This window comes from Chiloscyllium punctatum, chromosome 6, assembly GCF_047496795.1.
Source record: "Chiloscyllium punctatum isolate Juve2018m chromosome 6, sChiPun1.3, whole genome shotgun sequence".
Lineage (NCBI taxonomy): Eukaryota > Metazoa > Chordata > Chondrichthyes > Orectolobiformes > Hemiscylliidae > Chiloscyllium > Chiloscyllium punctatum.
Window position 1 is genome coordinate 39,930,483 of NC_092744.1, and position 18,539 is coordinate 39,949,021.

The 18,539-nt window shown below is 40.2% G+C and overlaps 1 protein-coding gene and 2 non-coding genes across 3 annotated transcripts; all 3 read left to right on the forward strand.

Annotated features, from left to right (window-relative positions):
- The first annotated feature begins 331 nt into the window (after positions 1–331).
- On the forward strand, positions 332–17,843 carry ncl (nucleolin). Its single transcript, XM_072572504.1, has 15 exons — positions 332–498; positions 2,590–2,685; positions 5,375–5,495; positions 7,953–8,039; positions 11,220–11,432; positions 12,381–12,470; positions 13,623–13,749; positions 14,516–14,652; positions 14,947–15,076; positions 15,162–15,310; positions 15,553–15,670; positions 15,869–15,996; positions 16,101–16,227; positions 16,506–16,753; positions 17,455–17,843. The coding sequence occupies exons 1-15, from the start codon at positions 367–369 to the stop codon at positions 17,505–17,507; spliced, it is 1,956 nt and encodes a 651-aa protein (XP_072428605.1). The 5' UTR covers positions 332–366; the 3' UTR covers positions 17,508–17,843.
- Positions 13,483–13,550, forward strand: LOC140479223 (small nucleolar RNA SNORD82). The gene has a single exon (XR_011961000.1). It is a non-coding gene; the product is annotated as a small nucleolar RNA SNORD82 (small nucleolar RNA).
- LOC140479224 (small nucleolar RNA SNORD20) lies at positions 15,400–15,479 on the forward strand. The gene has a single exon (XR_011961001.1). It is a non-coding gene; the product is annotated as a small nucleolar RNA SNORD20 (small nucleolar RNA).
- Positions 17,844–18,539: the final 696 nt, after the last annotated feature.

Below are 18,539 nucleotides of genomic sequence, written 5' to 3' on the forward strand. Positions count from 1 at the left end.
AATCTTTCTATATGTACATATGCACGTATATACCCTCACACGCAACAGAGGCAATCAGAGGGTAGTTTTAAACAAACGACAGTTTACTTGGCGCTCGAGGCGTCCATTTTAAAAGGGCACGTCCATCATTCTGCCTTTTTGAGAAATACACGAGCTGTTGATTCGCTGCCTGGAACACTGATCGGCCCTGATTGGGTAATCCTTCTGACGATCAGCTTGGTGCGCGGCCTGAGGCGGCGATTGGTCACAGGGATGGCCCCGCCCTCTTGTGCGAGAGCCCGAGACGCGATTGGTTGTCCGTGGTGGGCGGGGACGGCGGTCGGAATTTTAGATTGGTGGGAACGCATCACGTGGCGGGGTTGATATATGTCAAAGCGTGACGTTAACGGTGGCTTTTTCTTTTGGTGCGCAGCTCGCGGGGAGAACGGCGACACGTGGGATCGCTCCGTCCGCTCGAGCCGACAAACAACGTTTATCAAGATGGTGAAACTCGCTAAGGTGAGGGCGCTATTCTTGTAAGGCCGGACGTGCGATCTACCAGGTTATTTATGGCGTTCGGCTGAAGAGCCCCGGATCTGACGGCAGTGAGACGGGGCACGAGCGAGTTTCGTACTGGGTCCCCAAGAGCTGGCAAGATCGAGGCCCCTGGACCGCGTGTTAGCCTCGGCCTACTACCACCTCTCCCCCCCCCCCCCCCCCAACTCCAACCCCACCGCACGCTCGCTATCGTGTGCACGCACACGTTGGGGGGAGGGAGGACATCAGGTGGCTCCTTCCTTTCACCGTGCGATCCCATCCTTCTCCCCACGGGCCTCGCGTCTGTTTGAAGCCGCTCCCTTCGCTCGGGCCATCCAAACTCCGGGCTTGTCCGATCCGTCTCTTCCACGTGGGGGGTCGCGATGGTGCGCGGGGCTGGCTCTCCGGTGTTCCTGTTCACCGTGGACGGTGCATCGCACGTGTCTAAAGGGACACCCTTGTTTTTACCGACGTCCATGTCTTAGTTTTGATTTTGTTTTGAGTCGATTTCGATCTTCCTCCCCACATTCTCTCCCCCACCCACCCATAACTGTTGCACCCTGGAAAGAAATCCGCCTTGTTCAGGCAGGGCCACGTTTTGCGGAACACGTGTGAGGTCTTGAATGCATGTTGACCATTTCAGGCGGCCTCCCGATCGCTTTTGCTCGCTCGGAAGTTGTTTGTGCATTACTACTGAACCATCCCTCATCATCATTTAGAGTATTTCGTACTTTTGTGTTCACAACACTTAATTTTAAAAGAACGTCCTATGGTCGATTATTATTAAGAGATTTTGTAGGCCTGCAAGCAAGAAAATCATTCTTTAGACATGTTATTTAGAGTATGCCCGAATTACTTTATGGGCAGTGAAATGCTTTTGAAGTGTAATTGCTATTCCGTAAAATACCACGAACGGTTGCGGGTGATCAAACCAAAAAGGCGAGCTGTAGTGTGATACTTGAGCAGCAAATAGTTATTTAAAATAATAAACTTGTACCAAGTTCCTTGCTCTGATCCAAAATAACTTGCTTGTGCTGGGAATCGCAAGTAAAACCCGAATGCTGGAAATCCTTAGGTCTAACAGCATCTGTGCAAAGAAGTTACTATTTCATGTCGCAGACCTTATTAGAATTCTGTTGCTTTTTCCCCCAGTATAGAGTAATACAAAAATATAGCACAGAAATAGACCCTTCAGTCGAACTCATCCGTGCTAACAAGGTATCGCAACCCAATCTAATCCCACTTGGCCCATATCCCTCCAAACCATTCCTATTCATATACCCATCCAGATGCCTTTTAAATGTTGCAATTGTCCTAGCCTCCACCACTTCCTCTGGCAGCTTGTTCCATATACATAGCACCCTCAGTGGAAAAAGTTGCCCCTTAGATCTCTTTTATATCTTTCCCCTCTCACCCGAAACTTTTGTCCTCTAGTTCTAGACTTTTCCTGCCCCAGGGAAAAGAATTTGACTATTTGTCCTATCCATGCCCCTTATGATTTTATAAACCACTATAAGGTCACCCCTCAGCCTCCGACGTTCCAGGGAAAACAGCCTCAGCCTCTCCCTATAGCTCAAATCCTTCAACCCTGGCAACATCCTTGTAAATCTTTTCTGAACCCTTTCAAGTTTCACAATATCTTTCCAATAGGAAGGAGACCAGAATTGCACGCAATATTCAAACAGTGGCCTAACCAATGTCCTGTACAACCGCAACATGACCTCCCAACTCCTGTACTCAATACTCTGACCAATAAAGCAAAGCATACCAAATGCTGCCTTCACCTGCGACTCCACTTTCAAGGAAGTATGAACCTGCACTCCCAAGGTCTCTTTGTTAAGCAACACCCCCTAGGACCTTACCAGTAAATGTATAAGTCCTACTAAGATTTGCTTTCCCAAAATGCACCTCACATTTATCTGAATTAAGCTCCATCTGCCACTTCTCATGCCATTGGCCCATCTGATCAAGATCCCATTGTAGTCTGAGCTAACGGTCCTCACTGTCCCATACACCTCCACCTTTGCTATCATCAGCAAACTTATTAACTATACCTCTTGTTTTATCCTTCAGGCAGGTAAAAAGCAAGGAAAACCTAAAAAGGCTGCCCAGCCACCACCCCCTGAAGAGTTTGAAGAGTCCACTTCGGGGGAGGAAAATGAAGAGGCGGTAATTACTATATTCCAGTCAAACTTCAGAGTTGTGATTTTGTATTAAGCCCATCAAGTCTCCCAAGTGGGCAGGTCACTTAATGCTATTTCTTCACATCTCCCTGCAGCCTTGCAGAATTCCATTACTTTGGATGCAGTGTGGTAGTGTAGTTGAGATGTTAATCCACTTATGGTGTGAACAGTTTTTCTCTCTTGTCTATTCTGTCCAGATACGTAGTGATTCTTGAATGCCTTTTTCAAATCTCATCTCAGCTTTTTCTCCAAGATCTTCAAGATCCAACTTGTGACTAAAATTTTTCATACTTGTAACTGTATTTGTAAACTTGTTTTGCACTTGTTTCAATGTCTTCACACTTTTCTTTAAGTAGGGTGTCTAGAATTGAATTCAGACCATTTTGCACTACTGTCTTGCAAGATTTCACTGTAGTCTTCTTGCTTCAGTACTCAGTGACCCAATTAATAAAGCCAACACTATTGTAAACTTTACTAAGTGCTATCTAAATCTGTTGTGTAACCTCATGACTTTTATGCATATTCACCCAGTTCCCTCTGCTCCTTTCAATTAGCACTATTTGTTCTCTGCCGTATTCTTCCAATCTATAAGTTAGAGTCCTAGAGATATACAGTGGAAAAGTGGCACTGAAAGCACACAACATGTCTGGCAGCATCTGAGGAGCAGGAGAGACGATGTTTCGGACTTAAGCCTCTTCATCAGGAATGTTCCTGATGAAGGGCTCATGCCTGAAACATTGACTCTCCTGCTCCTCAGATGCTGCCTGATGTGCTGTGCTTTTCCACTCTTGATCTCTTGCATTTGCAGTCCTGACTTTCTCAGAGATGCAGCATGGAAATAGACCCTCCAGTCATCTTTGATGCCCAGAGATCTCATATAAATCTAGTTCTAATTGCCATCAACTGCTCCATGTCCCTGCAAACCCTTGCTATTTGTATACCCATCCAGATGTCTTTTAACTATTGTAAGTGTACTAGCCTCCACCACTTTCTTGTAAATGTTTTCTGAACCCATTTAAGTTTCACAACATCCTTCCAATATGAGGGAGACTCAGAATTATGGGCAATACGCCAAAAGTGGCTGAACCAACGGCAATATGAACTCCCATCTCCTATGCTCAGTGCACTATGTCTGCATGGATAGAGGATTGGTTGACTAACAGGAAGCAAAGAATGTGGCTAAGTGAGTGTTATTCTGTCTGGCAATCCATGACTAGTGGTGTGCCTCAGGGTTCAGTGTTGGGACTACAATTATTTACAACTTGTATGGATGACTTCAAGTTAAGGACCACATGTAGGGTGTCAAGAGTTTGCAGATTACACGAAGGTGAGTGGAAAACAAAGTGTTCAGAGGACTGTGAAACTTTGCAGAGGAAAGTAGATACTTTGAGTGAGTGGGCAGAGGTCTGGCAGATGGAATACAATGTTGACAAATGTGAAATCAGCCATTTTATTAGGAGTAACTGTAAGTAGAATTATTACTTGAATGGTAAAAAGATGCAGCATGCTGCTATGCAGAGGGACCTGGGTGACCTTGTACATGAATCACAAAGTTGCTGTACAAGTATAACAAGTAATTAGGAAGGCAAATGGAATTTTGCCCTTCATTGCTAAAGGGATTGAGTTAAAAGCAGAAGTTATGTTGCAGCTGTGCAAGGTACTGGTGAGGCCACACTTGAAGTATTGTGTACAATTTTGGTCTCCTTACTTGACAAAAGGTGTGGAGGGTCTGCAGAGGAGGTTCACTAGGTTGATTCGATGTTGTTGGGGTTGGCTTATGAGGAAAAATTGAGTAGACTGGGAATCTATTCATTGGAATTCAGAAGAATGAGAGAGGATATTATATAAAATGTACAAAAATATGAAGGGAATAGATAAGATAGAAGTAGAGAGGATGTTTCCATTGGTAGGTGAAGCTAGGACAAGAGGCCATAGCCTCAAAATTAGAGGGAGCAGATTCAGGACTGAATTGAGAAGAAAATTCTTCACCGGGTGTTAATCTATGGAATTCCTTGCCCAGTTAAGTAGTTAACGCTACTTCAGTAAATGATTTTAAAGCTAAGGTAGCTTTTTTGTTAACAATTAAGGGATATGGTAAGTGGTTCCGGGTCCATGAAAAGTTCAGCCGTGATCTTATTGAATGGCTTGAAGGGCCGGATGGCCTACTCCCTCTCCCAGTTTGTATGTTGTCTGAAGTCCTGCTCTGATTTGGAAAATGCAGCATCTCCCACAAACTCCATTTGATCCTCTTGTACTCTGAATAAACCTTCTTTGCTGTCCACTATGTATCCACTTTTAATATAATCTGCAAACATATTAACAATGCCACCTACGTTCACATCCAAATCCTTTATATAAATTACAAAAAGTAGTGGACCCAACACCAATCCTTGGGCATATGACTACACCACTTGACATTGACTTTTATCGGCAACAAGACTCTCCCCTTTCACTGATGACTATCCTTTTGAAGTTCTGGTTGCAATGGTTTCAAATTAGTTGTATAGCGGTGATGTATTAAACTGGTTCTTTGGGAATTTATTTTCTTGAATATGGAATGAAGTTATCTAAAATTTGGTATTTGTCCCAATTATGTTATTTCTGACCAGACTTGGGCATGTTCATTGTATTAATGCTTGTATTAATCTCATTTCATTTAAACAATGTTGATTTAGGAATTGCCAGCAACTCCTGTTAAAAAGGTTAAGACCCCACAATCTTCCAACAAAAAAAATGGTAAAGCTGTAAAGAAAGAGAGTAGTGAGGAAGATGATGTCGAAGAGGAAGATGATTCTGGTAAGTTAATGAAAGCTGCAGTACTTGTCATCTAATCTTGCCTCCTTTAGCCTAGTAAAATGTTCCAAGATATTTTCGCTGGATTATTGGTTGAAACTTAGTCTTTGTGTGACATGATAGAAACAGTCCCAATTCACCACCAGGCACATACTTAACAACTTCACCTTTTGACATGGAGCTAGTGAGAGGCCAAGGGTACCCATGGACACTAATTATGCCTCTTTTTTTTGTGTGTGTTACATGGAACAATACTTGTTCTGGTGCTATTCCTTCTTACAACGCGTTCTCCGGTGCATTGATGCTCTTTTCCACCTCAACTGGAATTGGGAAAATTTGTCAATCCTGTCTCTTTTCCATCCTGCTCTCACCTTCCTTACTTTCTGAGACATCTGTTTCCACATCTGGTGATAAGATGGGTATCGATGTTATTATAAAGGCATCAACTAGTACAGATATGTTGACTCTACCTCGCACCCTGCTTCCTGTATAGACTAAGTTCCATGGAATTTTGACCTTCATTGCTAAAGGGATTGAGTTTAAAAGTAGAAGTTATGTTGCAACTGTACAAGGTGCTAGTGAGGTCTCACTTGGAGTACTGTGTGCAGTTTTGGTCTCCTTACTTGAGAAAGGATGTGCTGGCACTGGAGGGGTGTAGAGGACGTTCACTAAGTTGTTTCTGAAGACTTCTGTCTCTGTTGCATCTATTCTGATGGCAACTTCTACAGGGAGCTCCAGGGCCTTTTTCCCTCAGCTCATCATTTCCTGCCACGGTGTTTGACAGGGACCTCAGCTATGTCTGACCCATTTTCCCCTTCTTTCTGTCTCTCAGCAATGATTGGGAACCCTGGTCATCACTAGTCAACCTACCAGCCTCTGAATCCAAAAGTTTATAAACTGCCATTTCTGCCACCAGGGTTTAGGAGAGGGGAAAGTTAGGCCTTCAAAACCAGTGGATATGGCAGCTAAACAACAATGCCCAAAGTGGGACAGAGAATACATAAACAAAACAGCATTGGTTAGGTCAAAGTGGGAAGGAGGGGTGGGAGAAGAATAGTAAAGAAGCAAAAATAGTTGAATGCTTCTAATATTTACAACAAAATAAATGAATTGACGACAGATATTAAAGGGTATATGAATTTTGGAAAGGATGGTAAAAGTATGATGGCAATAAATGATTACATGATGTAGAATCAATTTGGTGGATAGGGGTAAGTCATAGAATCATTGATACACAGCATGGAAACAGATCCTTCAGTCGAACTTGTTCACGCGAACCAGATATTCTTAATAAATGTAGTCTTATTTGCCAACATTTGACCTATATCCCTCTAAGTCTAAAAGTGTGGTTCTGGAAAAGCGCAACAAGTCCGCCAGTATCTGAGGAGAAGGAGAGTTGACATTTAGGGCATGAGCCGTTCATTAGGAATGATCCCTCTAAACCATTTGTATTCATACATCTGTCCAGATGCCTTTTAAATGTCGTAGTTGTAATTGTACCAGCCTCTACCACTTCTGGCAGTTCATTTCATATACACACCAACTTCTGTGTGGAAAATGTTGCCCATTGTATCCCTTTTAAATCTTTCCTCCTGACTTGTACGCTCTAGTTTTAGACTGCCCCACCCTGGGGAAAGGACTTTGTCTATTTACCCTATCCAGGCCCCTCATGATTTTATAAGCCTCTACAAGTTCACCACTCAGCCTTTCACACTTAGGGAAAATTGCCCCAATGTTCTGTACAATCGCAACATTACCTCCAAACTACTCAATATATTGACCAATAAAGGCAAACATGCCGAGCACCACCTTCACTATCCTATCTCTGTCTTGACTTCGGTTTCAAGAAACTGTGAACTTGCAATCTGAAATGTTGTTCAGCAACATCTCCCTGGTCCTTAACATTCAGCAAATACACTTGTACGTTTACACAAGAAAACCAGTGAGATTGTATTTAAAATGCCACTTAGCTGCTCCCTTGCTGTGAGTTACCACACAGTGTTAACTCCAATGTTGGCTTTGAATTTCATGGTTTGTCTGTTTTTCTTGGAACTCCAATGGTTAGAAACATTTAGACAGCAGTGGCAGAAGCTGTGCAGTTGAGACAGCTGTGTAGGTCTCTTTTCTCCCTTTGAATCACTACCTTTTTTTTATAAAGTATTGTTGTTTTCATCTTTTTTTCTTCAATTCTAAAACAATGCATGAGCTTATAAAACAGTAATTACTGCTCCTAGAATTTGAGGAAATTGGCTCCAAAAAGGAGCAGCTTTGTAATAAATGGAAACAAGACCATGGTAGCAATCCTCGAAACATTCCCTAACAAATATATGGCAAGACAGAATAAATGAGATTGAGAGTGTGGATTCAGTCAGGCATCTGCAATGAGACCGATTTAATAAATAATGTTGAGTAGACTGTGCCTGCAATTAATAAAGTCCTACCTTAACATTTTTATTTCAGCAGAAGCATCTGAAGAGAAACCTGTTCCTAAGCGTGCAGCTGTAATGATTAACAAAGCAAAGGAAGAGTCCGATGAAGATGAGGATGGTAAAGAAAATTTTACTGTATGGAGAAGCCCATTTGAAGCTTGCTTATTTGAATTAATTTAACTAGATAACTTGGAATACAGAAGAACCTCAATTATCCAAATTTCAGATTATCCAGCAAGAACCCGATGCTTGGTTAAAATATGTCATCCAGCATTCGATTAATCAAACAAAATGCTCCCTTCTGTCCTTCGGATAATTGAGGTTCCCCTGTAGACAGGGGCCTGAGATATTTGTAGCTCACAGATTCAGTTCTGCAAGATCTACCGCCTTGTATGAGATTAGGTTGTGCTGCTTCATAATTTCTTTATAATCGGTCAACACTCATTGGCAATTCCTGAAGTTGAATACTGTATCTTATAACTGACATATCATAATCACTCTTCAAGAGCTGGGAAATCATGTCTCGTGAACTTGATTGAGATTTTGAAGAAGTAACAAAGGATTAAGGGCAGAGTGCCAGATGTAATTTATTTGGACTTCTGTAAGGGGTTCGACAAGGTTCCCCATAGGAGACTAGCCAGCAAGGTTAGATCACATGGAATACAGGGAGAACTAGCCATTTGGATACAGAACTGCTTGAAGGTGGTGGTGGGGGTTGAGTTTCAGAATGAGGCCTGTCCTCGGTGGTATGCCATAAGGGTTGGTGCTGCGTCCACTACTTTTTGTCATTTTATATAAATAATATGGCTGTGAAGAAAAGTATAGTTAGTAAGTTTGTAGATGACACCAAAATTGGACAAAAAAGGTTACCTCCGATTACAACAGGATCCTGATTAGATGGGCGAATGGGTTGAGGAGTGGCAGATGGAGTTTAATTTAAATAGGAGGTGCTGCATTTTCAGAAAGCAAATCTTAGCAGGACTTGCACACCTTAATGGTAAGGTCCTATGGAGTGTTGCTGAACAAAGAGACCTTGAATTGCAGGTTCATAGCTCTTTGAAAGTAGAGATGCAGATAGGTAGCACAGTGAAGAAGGCATTTGGTATTGGTCAGAGTATTGAGTAAAGGAGTGGGAAGATCATGTTACGACTGTATAGGACATTGGTTAGGCCACTTTTGGAATATTGCGTACAGTTCTGGTTTCCTCCTTATCTGAAGGATGTTGCGAAATATGAAAGGGCTCAGAAAAGGTTTCCAAAGATGTTGAAGGGGTTGAGCGACATGATGCTGAATAGACTGGGGCTGTTTTCCGGGGCACTGGAGGCTGAGGGGTGACCTTATAGAGGTTTATAAAATCATGAGGGGCATCAGTCGGGTAAATAGATGGTCTTTTCCTGAGATGCGAAAGTCCAGTACTAGAGCACGTAGGTTTAGGGTGAGAGGGCAAAGATAAGAGACCTAATGGGGCCATTTTTTCATGCAGAGGGTTGTGCGTGTTGCCAGAGGAAGTAGTGGAGTCTGGTACAATTGCAACATTTATAAAACATGTGGATGGGTAAATGAATAGGAAGGGTTTACAGGGATATGGACCAAGTGCTGGTAAATGGGACTAGATGAGGTTAGCATATATGGTCAGCATTGACAAGTTGGATTGAATGGTCCATTTCCATGTTGTACTTCTGTGTGACTAGACACATGAACAGGCAAGCAATAAAATGATACGCACCATCTGCAGGTATATGGGATTTGTTTAGAATGGCATGGTAGTCAGCACAGATGTGGGTTGAAAGGTCTGTTCCTGTTCTTTATCTGTGGGTGTGTCCATCCTATTCTTTTTTTTTTGTAGTAGATGTTCAGGGCAAAATGGTGAGAAAATGCTTAAGTTTAAACCAGTTGCAGAAAGGGAGCAAGGAAAGTCAAAATGAAAATTTCAAACAAAAGAAAGCTAATTTCATTGTTGAGCAAAGGTGGAGTATCCAAAGCTAGTCTGGAAGATAAAGGACGGAGGTTGAAGTTAAGCAAAGCACATCATAGCAATATTACATCCCAAAAAAGTGATAGAAGCGCTACTGAATAATGTGTATATGTAATTGAAACAAAAGGACAAAATTGGTTGCGTGGTATAAAAAGGACCTTTTTCATTTTTTGTTACTGAGGACAGGGATCCCATTGAGGCACAGGATATGAGTAAAGCATTCAATCTGTGCTGTGGCTCTGTTTTCTAGAAAATATAGTAAATGATACAAAAGATTTGCACATCCAGATGCCATCCATCCTAGCTACTAAGCAGGCTTAAGTAATAGTGGAATAAGATGTAGCAATAATATTTCAACAGATATATAATGTCTGCTCAGAATTATTTGGAGAAAGTGCCTACCAGTAAGGGCTTGTTGTTGATTTGGATATGTAATTAACCAAGGTGCAGAAACTAGTGGGAAACAGATGAACTGTAGAGAATTATGCTACCAAATTCCCTGAGGTTCACATGTGAAGAGTTTGCTTTCTTGCTTATAACCTGGTGTTGAGAAAGGACTAGCTTTGAAGTTCAGATGACTTAAAGCTCGGTGACCTGGTAAGTAGTGAACAAAACCTGCAGAGACCTGATGGGTCAACATAGATATGGATTAGAGTGATGTTGGAAAAGGACAGCAGGTCAGGCAACATGCGAGGAGCAGGAAAATTGATGTTTCAGGCAAGTTGGATTTGTTGACAAAGCATGTAGGTTACTTGCCTTTGTAAATAACACAACTGCAAGTAACCTGCGCTGAAACATCACAGCACCAGTTGAATATCAACTGGGATTTGTGTATACGTCTAGGTATGAACTTTTGGGCAAGGCTGCTTTTGATGTATACCAGGGATGAGGAAGTTCATATATTGTAGAGACTTTGGAGAAAACAACTGCAACTGTTAGGCTTGTCTAATATAGTTATTTAAGATTGCGAAGACCTAATTCCTTTGGCAAACTAGTGAAGAAATTGAAATAATTGGTAAGAAGAACCAGAAGAATGATGACAATTTTCAAGTGGACATACGCTTGAAGATTAGTGGTTTGTGAGTTTTGCAGGAAAGATTTGTTTGTTTGAACACAGCGGGCAGTCTATTTAATGGTGATGGCCTCCTGTAATATATTAGTTGGAGGTGCTTCTTTCTCCATCTGCTCTGGTTGAATAACTTAGCACCCTATCTGCATTTTAGTGTGGTTATTATTGGTCTGGTTTTTTTAAAGGTTCTAAGTATTGTGACTCTTGAATATGTGACTCATATTTGTGGTGCTTAAATATTTTTTAATCCAAAGAATCTGGGGAAGAAGAGGCAATGGATGTCACACCACCACTCAAGGCAAATAAAGCTGGCATGGTGAAAGCTCAGGAAGATGATGAAGAGGAAGAAGATGAGGAGGAAGAAGATGATAACGAAGAAGAAGAAGAAGAAGAAGAAGAAGATAATGATAATGATGATGATGAAGATAAAGAGGATGAAGAAGAAGAAGAAGAAGATGAAGAAGTTGGTAAGTTCAGATATCGTGTGGTAAAATATGCAATCCCAAATGGGAATTTAAATATTTAGTCCAGGTCTTGTGATATTTTTCTAAATACTGATGCTCATTCACATCATACACAAGCCACAATTGCAGTGATTGTAACGGAGTCCACCAGGTGGACTGCATAGAGTATGAGTTCCTTGACTGGGGTTGTTAACCTGGTTCAGTTAGGGAACTGTGGCTGTCAGAAGTTCTGTTCACCAAGAGCAGTCCCTGAGGAAGGTGGACTGCTTTCAAGTTATCTAAACACCAGTTATCCGAATTTTGGATTATCCTAACAAGATCTCAAGATCCCGAATTGTGGCTAAACTGTGTTATCTGAACATTCAGTTATCTAAACAAAATGCTTGCCACCCGTGTCATTTGGATAATTGAGGCTGCCCTATAGTGTGCTTGTGTAAATAAAGGGTGACTTGGTGACAGGTGCCTCTGGCGTTATTTCACCAATGTTGAAAGAAACTAGAATTAGTTTTCAGTGTGATTGTCTGGAATATTCTAAAGGTTTTTGGCCACTGTCAGAAACCTGTCACAGGTGCTGAGTGTTTGTACCTTACAAATGTACTTTGTAAGTGAAATGATGTTCACAAACCTCATCCCTTTGAGTAGTTTTTCGAGTAAAACAAATGCATAACAAAGTTATACACATCAAAATGTTTGTTCGATGTCTGCTAAGGTCTCTGCACCCAAGTTGGTAGGAACTTCTTTTCATATTTCTGTTATTTGATCAATCCATCTGTAATGTTCCCACTTCTTGAGTAAATGGCCTGCAATTTGGAAATCCTTTCAGTAGTACAGGATTGAATATCCATGCAATAACTGCATGAAATCTTACTTCAGTAAGAAGGACAAAACTTAAAACTATTAGGGCAGTGTATTATCCTAAATTAATAATTTGATTTGACTGAATTTTTGCAGAGATTGCTGTACCAACCAAAGCTGGAAAGAGAAAGAAAGTTGAACAGAAGTCAGTGACTCCAGCTAAGAAACAAAAGTCTGACAGTGATGGTGAGTGTGTTTTAATCATAGACCTGTACTGAAATCCACCTTTATATGTTTACATGTTACTGTAACAATGGAAAATCATTTGAAAACAATTCTGAAAACTCAGGTCAGTGGACACCAATCCAAATGAGACTTACCACTGGTGACCAGGAATGTGAGAGATTGTAGAATCACTAGTTAACGATGTGAAGGTTCTGCTATGGCAACTCTACCGTTCCTCAAGGGAGGTTGTAGAGTTTGACAAGTCTTTTTAAAAACGTGAACAATTTTAAATTATTTTTAATATATCTTGGAAACCCCAAGACCCAGAATTTTTAAGCCCAACCATGTGGGAAATTGCGATGTGTCTGGTAGATTGGATAACTTACATGGGTAGTGTACAAATAATGTTCAAATTCATATGTAACACAAAAATCAAGATTCAGATCGAACTTATCCGAATTGTTATATTGCATTTATTTTCTTAAACTGTATATGCAAGTGCAGATGTTTGCACCAATTCCCCTATGAACCAAGGTGTTTTAACTTTTGTAGATATAATTTTCATATTAATGAATTCCCATACAAAAATATTGGAGGTTGCCGATTAATGATCCATATCATAAAACAAATGTTCATCCTAAAAATAATAAAATATGATTTGTGTCCAGTGCCAAGTAAGTTAAGAATTCGTGACACCATGTTCAATTAGCAAGCCCTAAGTTTTTTTGAACAAGTGAAGTGTAATTTTGGGTCAAAAGATGTTGACTGCAAAGATTCTTGTTCTGCTTAAGGAAAGTTGCAGCTTACCAGAAGCAATTTTCCCTGGAGCTCTGAAGAGGTAAATAATTTGCAGCCATAAATTGCTGCTAACAGAATTTTGTAATTTCATTCTGGTGTTTCCCGTACTTTATTTTGCTTGCTTTAATTTGAAATAGTCGCTAACTGCTAGCTTCCAAGAGTACATCAATAGGAAGGCTGGAAGTATGATAGCTTTAGGAATTAAATTTCTTCATATTACTAAATTTTTTCGATTTGCACAGAGGATGATCATCAAAAGGGACTTAATACTGAAGAGTGTGATGTTTCTTTGTTCTGATGTGCAAGTAGTATGCATTATGATATATTGAAGGCTCAAAACTATGCACACTGAGTTTTCTTTCTGCTTTGTCAAAGAATCGTTCTCACTGTTTGTTGGAAACTTGAACTCTGAAAAGAATTTTGAAGAACTAAAAAAAGCCCTGAATGGTTTCTTCACTAAAAAGAAACTGTCAGTCGTTGATGTCCGAATTGGATACACCAGGTAATGTTTCAACTCTGTTATATGAACTGGTTTTCAGGAACATGCCCAACTGGGGGAACCACTAATAGAGAGTTTGGACAACTTCAGTTATTTTACTGATTAAGTTATTAACTGATAGTGATTAATAGTTAGGGGAGAAAAAAAGATCAGGGCGGCATGGTTGCTCAGTGGTTAGCACTGATGCTTCACAGCAGGTTTGAGTCCCGCTTATGTGTAGAGTTTGCATGTTCTCCCTGTGTCTGCGTGGCTTTCCACCAGGTGCTCCAGTTTCCTCCCACAGTACAAAAAGCTGTGCAGGTCAGATGAATTAGCCATGCTAAATTGCCCATAGTGAGGTGCATTATTTGAGGGTAAATATAGGGTAGGGAAATAGGTCTTATTAGGTCATTCTTCGGCGGGTCATTGTGGACTTGTTGGACTGAAGGGCCTGTTTCCATATTGTAGGGAATCTAATCTAATCTAAACATGCATCAGGATTGGCCCTGGCTGATTTGTTTACCATAGAAATAAATGCACTGCTGACTGTTCACCGGTTTTAAAGGGTGGCTGGCCAGCATAGTCTCCTACTAAGAAGATATAAATTTAAGTCTTTTGACTAATCTGTCTGATATTTCGTGGAGATTTTCCACAGTTTCAAAACAGTCTTGAGTGGATATGGCAATTGGATAAACCTTGTTTTCGAGTGGCTACATTTGATCTGTTAAGTTTGTCTTGTGTTTATGTGCAGTTAAGTTTTTTACAACGAGTGTATCATTTCTTAATGTAGGAAGTATGGTTACGTGGACTTTGAAACCAAAGAACAACTAGAAAAGGCATTGAAATTCAATGGAAACAAAGTGCTGGGCCTTGCAGTCAAACTTGACAAAGCACGCAGTAAAGAAAGCAATACAAGTGCCAAAAGAGGTATGAATGATCTGGCTTTTATTTTGTCATATTTTCACATACCAACTTGTACATCTAGTCAGTAGTTTGAATTTATTTAAGTGGACGTTATGTGCAACATCCACTTGACTGATCATCAGATTGGTAATTTTGATTTACTGGATTGGCTGGATGTGTCAGTGTTGGGTTAAGTTTAAACAGGATGAAGAGGAAAACAATTGTATGCCCATTTTTTGCCAGAATATTAGTGATTTGGTCCTGTTACTTATCGATTTTATGTTTACGTAACTTGATGAAGAAACTTTTTTTTTGCAGAGAGAGACTGCAGGACGTTGTTTGTCAAAAACCTCCCTTTCAAGATAACACAAGATGATCTGAAAGAGATTTTTGATAATGCAATTGATATTAGAATTCCTGTTTCTCGTGATGGTTCAAGTTCACGAGGGTACGTTTTAAAATTTTAATTTTGATGGTTATGTATTCAAAACATGGTTTCTAAGCAAGAGATTGACTGTCTGTCTTGAATTCAGCATTGCATACATCGAATTTGAAAGTGAAGCTGCGGCAAATTCAGCATTGGAAGAGAAACAAGGCACTGATGTTGATGGTAGGGCCATCGTTATTGATTTCACTGGGGACAAGAGTATATTAAATGTGAAGGCTGGACAAACACAACCAAGTAAGTGTTTTGATTTTGATTGCTAAACATGAAGTTCACTTAGAAACATCATGACAATGGTTCAAAATACAAATTATTTTTTTGAAAGCTGGATATGATGAATGTCAGTCTGAAACACATGATGAACCTTCTTTTCAGAATTCCTCTAGATAGTCAAGTACTGATCCAACTTTGGCTTTTGAAGGCAAAACTGTATTGAAAATTGAGGAGCTAATATTGACTTTAATTTCATTTCATTTCAGATTCTGATACACTCGTTGTAAATAACTTGGCGTATTCTGCAACAGAAGATACCCTCCAGAATATTTTTGAAAAAGCATCATCAATCAAAATTCTAGAAAAGAATGGCAAACCAGTAGGGTAAGATTAAAGGAATATCTGAAGCACTGAGAATCCTGAAAGTCTCCTACGTAATGTGCCTTTAAAGCTGCAGATGCTCTCTCAAGAGCCAATATTTGATCATTGTTGGAATAGTAACATTTTTTTTAACTTCAATGTAATTTTCCCCAGCTTAGAGTTCTTTTCGTGAAAGACTGAATTTTTTTTTAATTGTTCCAGGATTGCATTTGTTAAATTTGATTCTATTGAGGATGCTAAAGAAGCTCTGGAGAATCATAGCAACACAGAAATAGAGGGGAGAGCCGTGAGATTGGATTTCAGCAATCAAAGGCACAGGAGTGGGGATGGTAAGATGCTGACGATTTGTCCACTTGCAACTTTTCAATTTCTCATTAATTAGTTCACATTCAGTACAAGTATATTTATTTGCTGATCATGACAACTTTTCTAGGTTTTAGCAAGACATTGTTTGTTCGTGGCCTTTCTGATGAGACAACTGAAGAAACTTTAAAAGAAGCCTTTGAGGGTGCTGAGAATGCTAGAATTGCAATAGACAGGGAATCTGGAAGATCAAAAGGGTATGTCAACTTAATAACCCCTTCCATGCCTTCTCATTGAGCTCCTTGCTGTCGAAACTGTGACAGTGAATGGATTCGCAAGAGAAGAATAGTAAACTACAGGCTGCTTCCATTTGAAAGAATGGTAGCTAGTCTGTCACAATTAATATAAAGTTTGTTTATTTCACAAGTTGTAATGAAATTTGTTAAACAGCTTTTTAAAAATATATATTTAATTTTTCTTTACTGGAGGAAATTTCTGCAGTAGTGTTTTTAAAATGCTGTTACTTTGCTTTTAGTTTTGGCTTTGTGGACTTCCCATCAGAAGAAGATGCAAAATTAGCTAAGGATGCGATGGAAGATGGAGAAATTGATGGATGCAAAATTATGCTTGACTTTGCTCGACCAAAGGGTGACAACCAACGAGGTGGTCGGGGTGGTAGAGGTGGTGGAGGATTTGGAAGAGGTCGAAGAGGAGGTCGTGGCGGATTTGGTGGCGGTGGCAGAGGTCGTGGTGGTCGAGGCGGTGGTCGGGGTGGATTTGGAGGTATGAAACTAGGGGTTTTGTGATTTGTTCAGATACCACCAGAAAAGTTTGCAAGTCTTCCCTGGAGACTTGAGTGACTCTTGCTTTTGGATGAAAACAAGTTTTCAGTGCAGTTGGCTGTGTTGCTTTTCATTTAATTCCAATGCTTAGATGCAGCAGTAAATTTTCAAAATTCTTAAAACTCTTGAATTTTCATTTTTATGCCTGAGTTGAATATTGTCCTTGCGGTGTCGAGACAGTGTTGCTGGAAGAGCACAGCAGGTCAGGCAGCATCCGACGAGCAGGAGAATCAATGTTTCGGGCCGAAGTTCCTCCTGATGCCTGAAATGTTGATTCTCCTGCTTGTCAGATGCTACCTGACCTGCTGTGCTTTTCCAGCAACACTGTCTTGAATCTGATCTCCAGCATCTGCAGACCTCACTTTCTCCTATTGTCCTTGCATTGCATATCAGTAGTCTGGTAACCTTGCTCTTCCGAATATAGTCCAGTAGAACCGAGGCCATCTGTAATGGCGTACTTGTTCAAACTGTGTTCCATGCAGCCCTTTTCTGCCATTTTGTAGCTCAGCATTTTACTGAAACACCAAATAATACTATTTAGTCCGCTCCTGGCCTGTTCCAGGGAGTTGCATTTCAATTAGGTCATTCTGTATTGTAGTGCTCATATTCAGATTGAATCTGAATGTTCCTTTTCTTTTGTAGGATTCAGAGGTGGAAAAAATACTCCTCAAGGAAAGAAAACCAAATTTGATTAGTGGGGCCAGTAAGACTGCTTTACCTTGTTGTGTTCAGACAGAGCCTCTGATTGCCTCATAGTTGGGACATTCCACGATTCTGCATGGACTGACTGGCTGTGCAAATTGGAGTCTGGTGGGAGCTCCTTAAGTTTCTGAATGGACTTACAATTAAGTAAAGACAGAAATTGTTGGTATATCTTTGTGCATTTTGTCAAATTTAAGTTTCCTGTTTTACCAATGTGTAAATGTATTGCTCTTTATGATTTTTTTTTAGTTACAATGTAAATCCAAAAATAATGTTTTAGAATGTTGTGCTTGACATACTGTCTACTGGATTAAAAGGACCTTATTTCACATTTTTGGTATTTAATAGTGCGCATTAAATTGGCTACTAAACTTCTTTATAGTATTGCAGAACTTGGTAAAATACCTTGCCAGAAGCACCACTAAAGGTTCCCACTGGACTTTTCAACAGTGCTGTTGGTGGTGTATACTTTGCAAACTTATGTTTTTGATGTTGTCCTGGAGCTGGATTTGCAAGCTGGGCTACTTCTCTAACCATCTCCTGCTGAGTACAGTGCCCAGCTAGGATCAGCTAATAGATAAAGGCTATGAATTAATTCTAGAGCACTCTCTGCTTGTTTTAAAATTGCTTATTTTGCAGTACACTGAAAATAATTTGGTCTAACCCAGCTATTTGTTTCTTTTGACAAAACTAGCATGCAAGAAATATATGAACACTTTGATTTGAACTGAGCTGTTGAAAGTGTGGCAATTTCCCGCTGTACAAGTTCGGTTAAAATTTAAGTTAAGCAGTAAAATTAATTTGGTTACTGAAATATAATATAGATTATTTTTACAAAACACTGAATCTCTGCTCATGGCTCTATGTAGTTAGCAGTATTAAATGGATCAGTCAATAAGACCTGTTCAAATATATAAAAGCAAATTACTACAGATGCTGGAAATCAGAAACAAAAACACAAAATAGGTTATGAAAAGGCCTTATTGGATTTCGAAACATTGACTGTTCCTCTTTCCCTAGATAGT

Excerpts from the sequence above, each read along its gene's own strand:
- ncl (XM_072572504.1), top strand. The coding sequence starts at position 367 with ATGTCAAAGCGTGACGTTAACGGTGGCTTTTTCTTTTGGTGCGCAGCT. Across the intron at positions 11,433-12,380 it reads AGAAGAAGATGAAGAAGTTG|AGATTGCTGTACCAACCAAA; the intron begins GTAAGTTCAGAT and ends GAATTTTTGCAG. Across the intron at positions 16,754-17,454 it reads TGGTCGGGGTGGATTTGGAG|GATTCAGAGGTGGAAAAAAT; the intron begins GTATGAAACTAG and ends TTTCTTTTGTAG.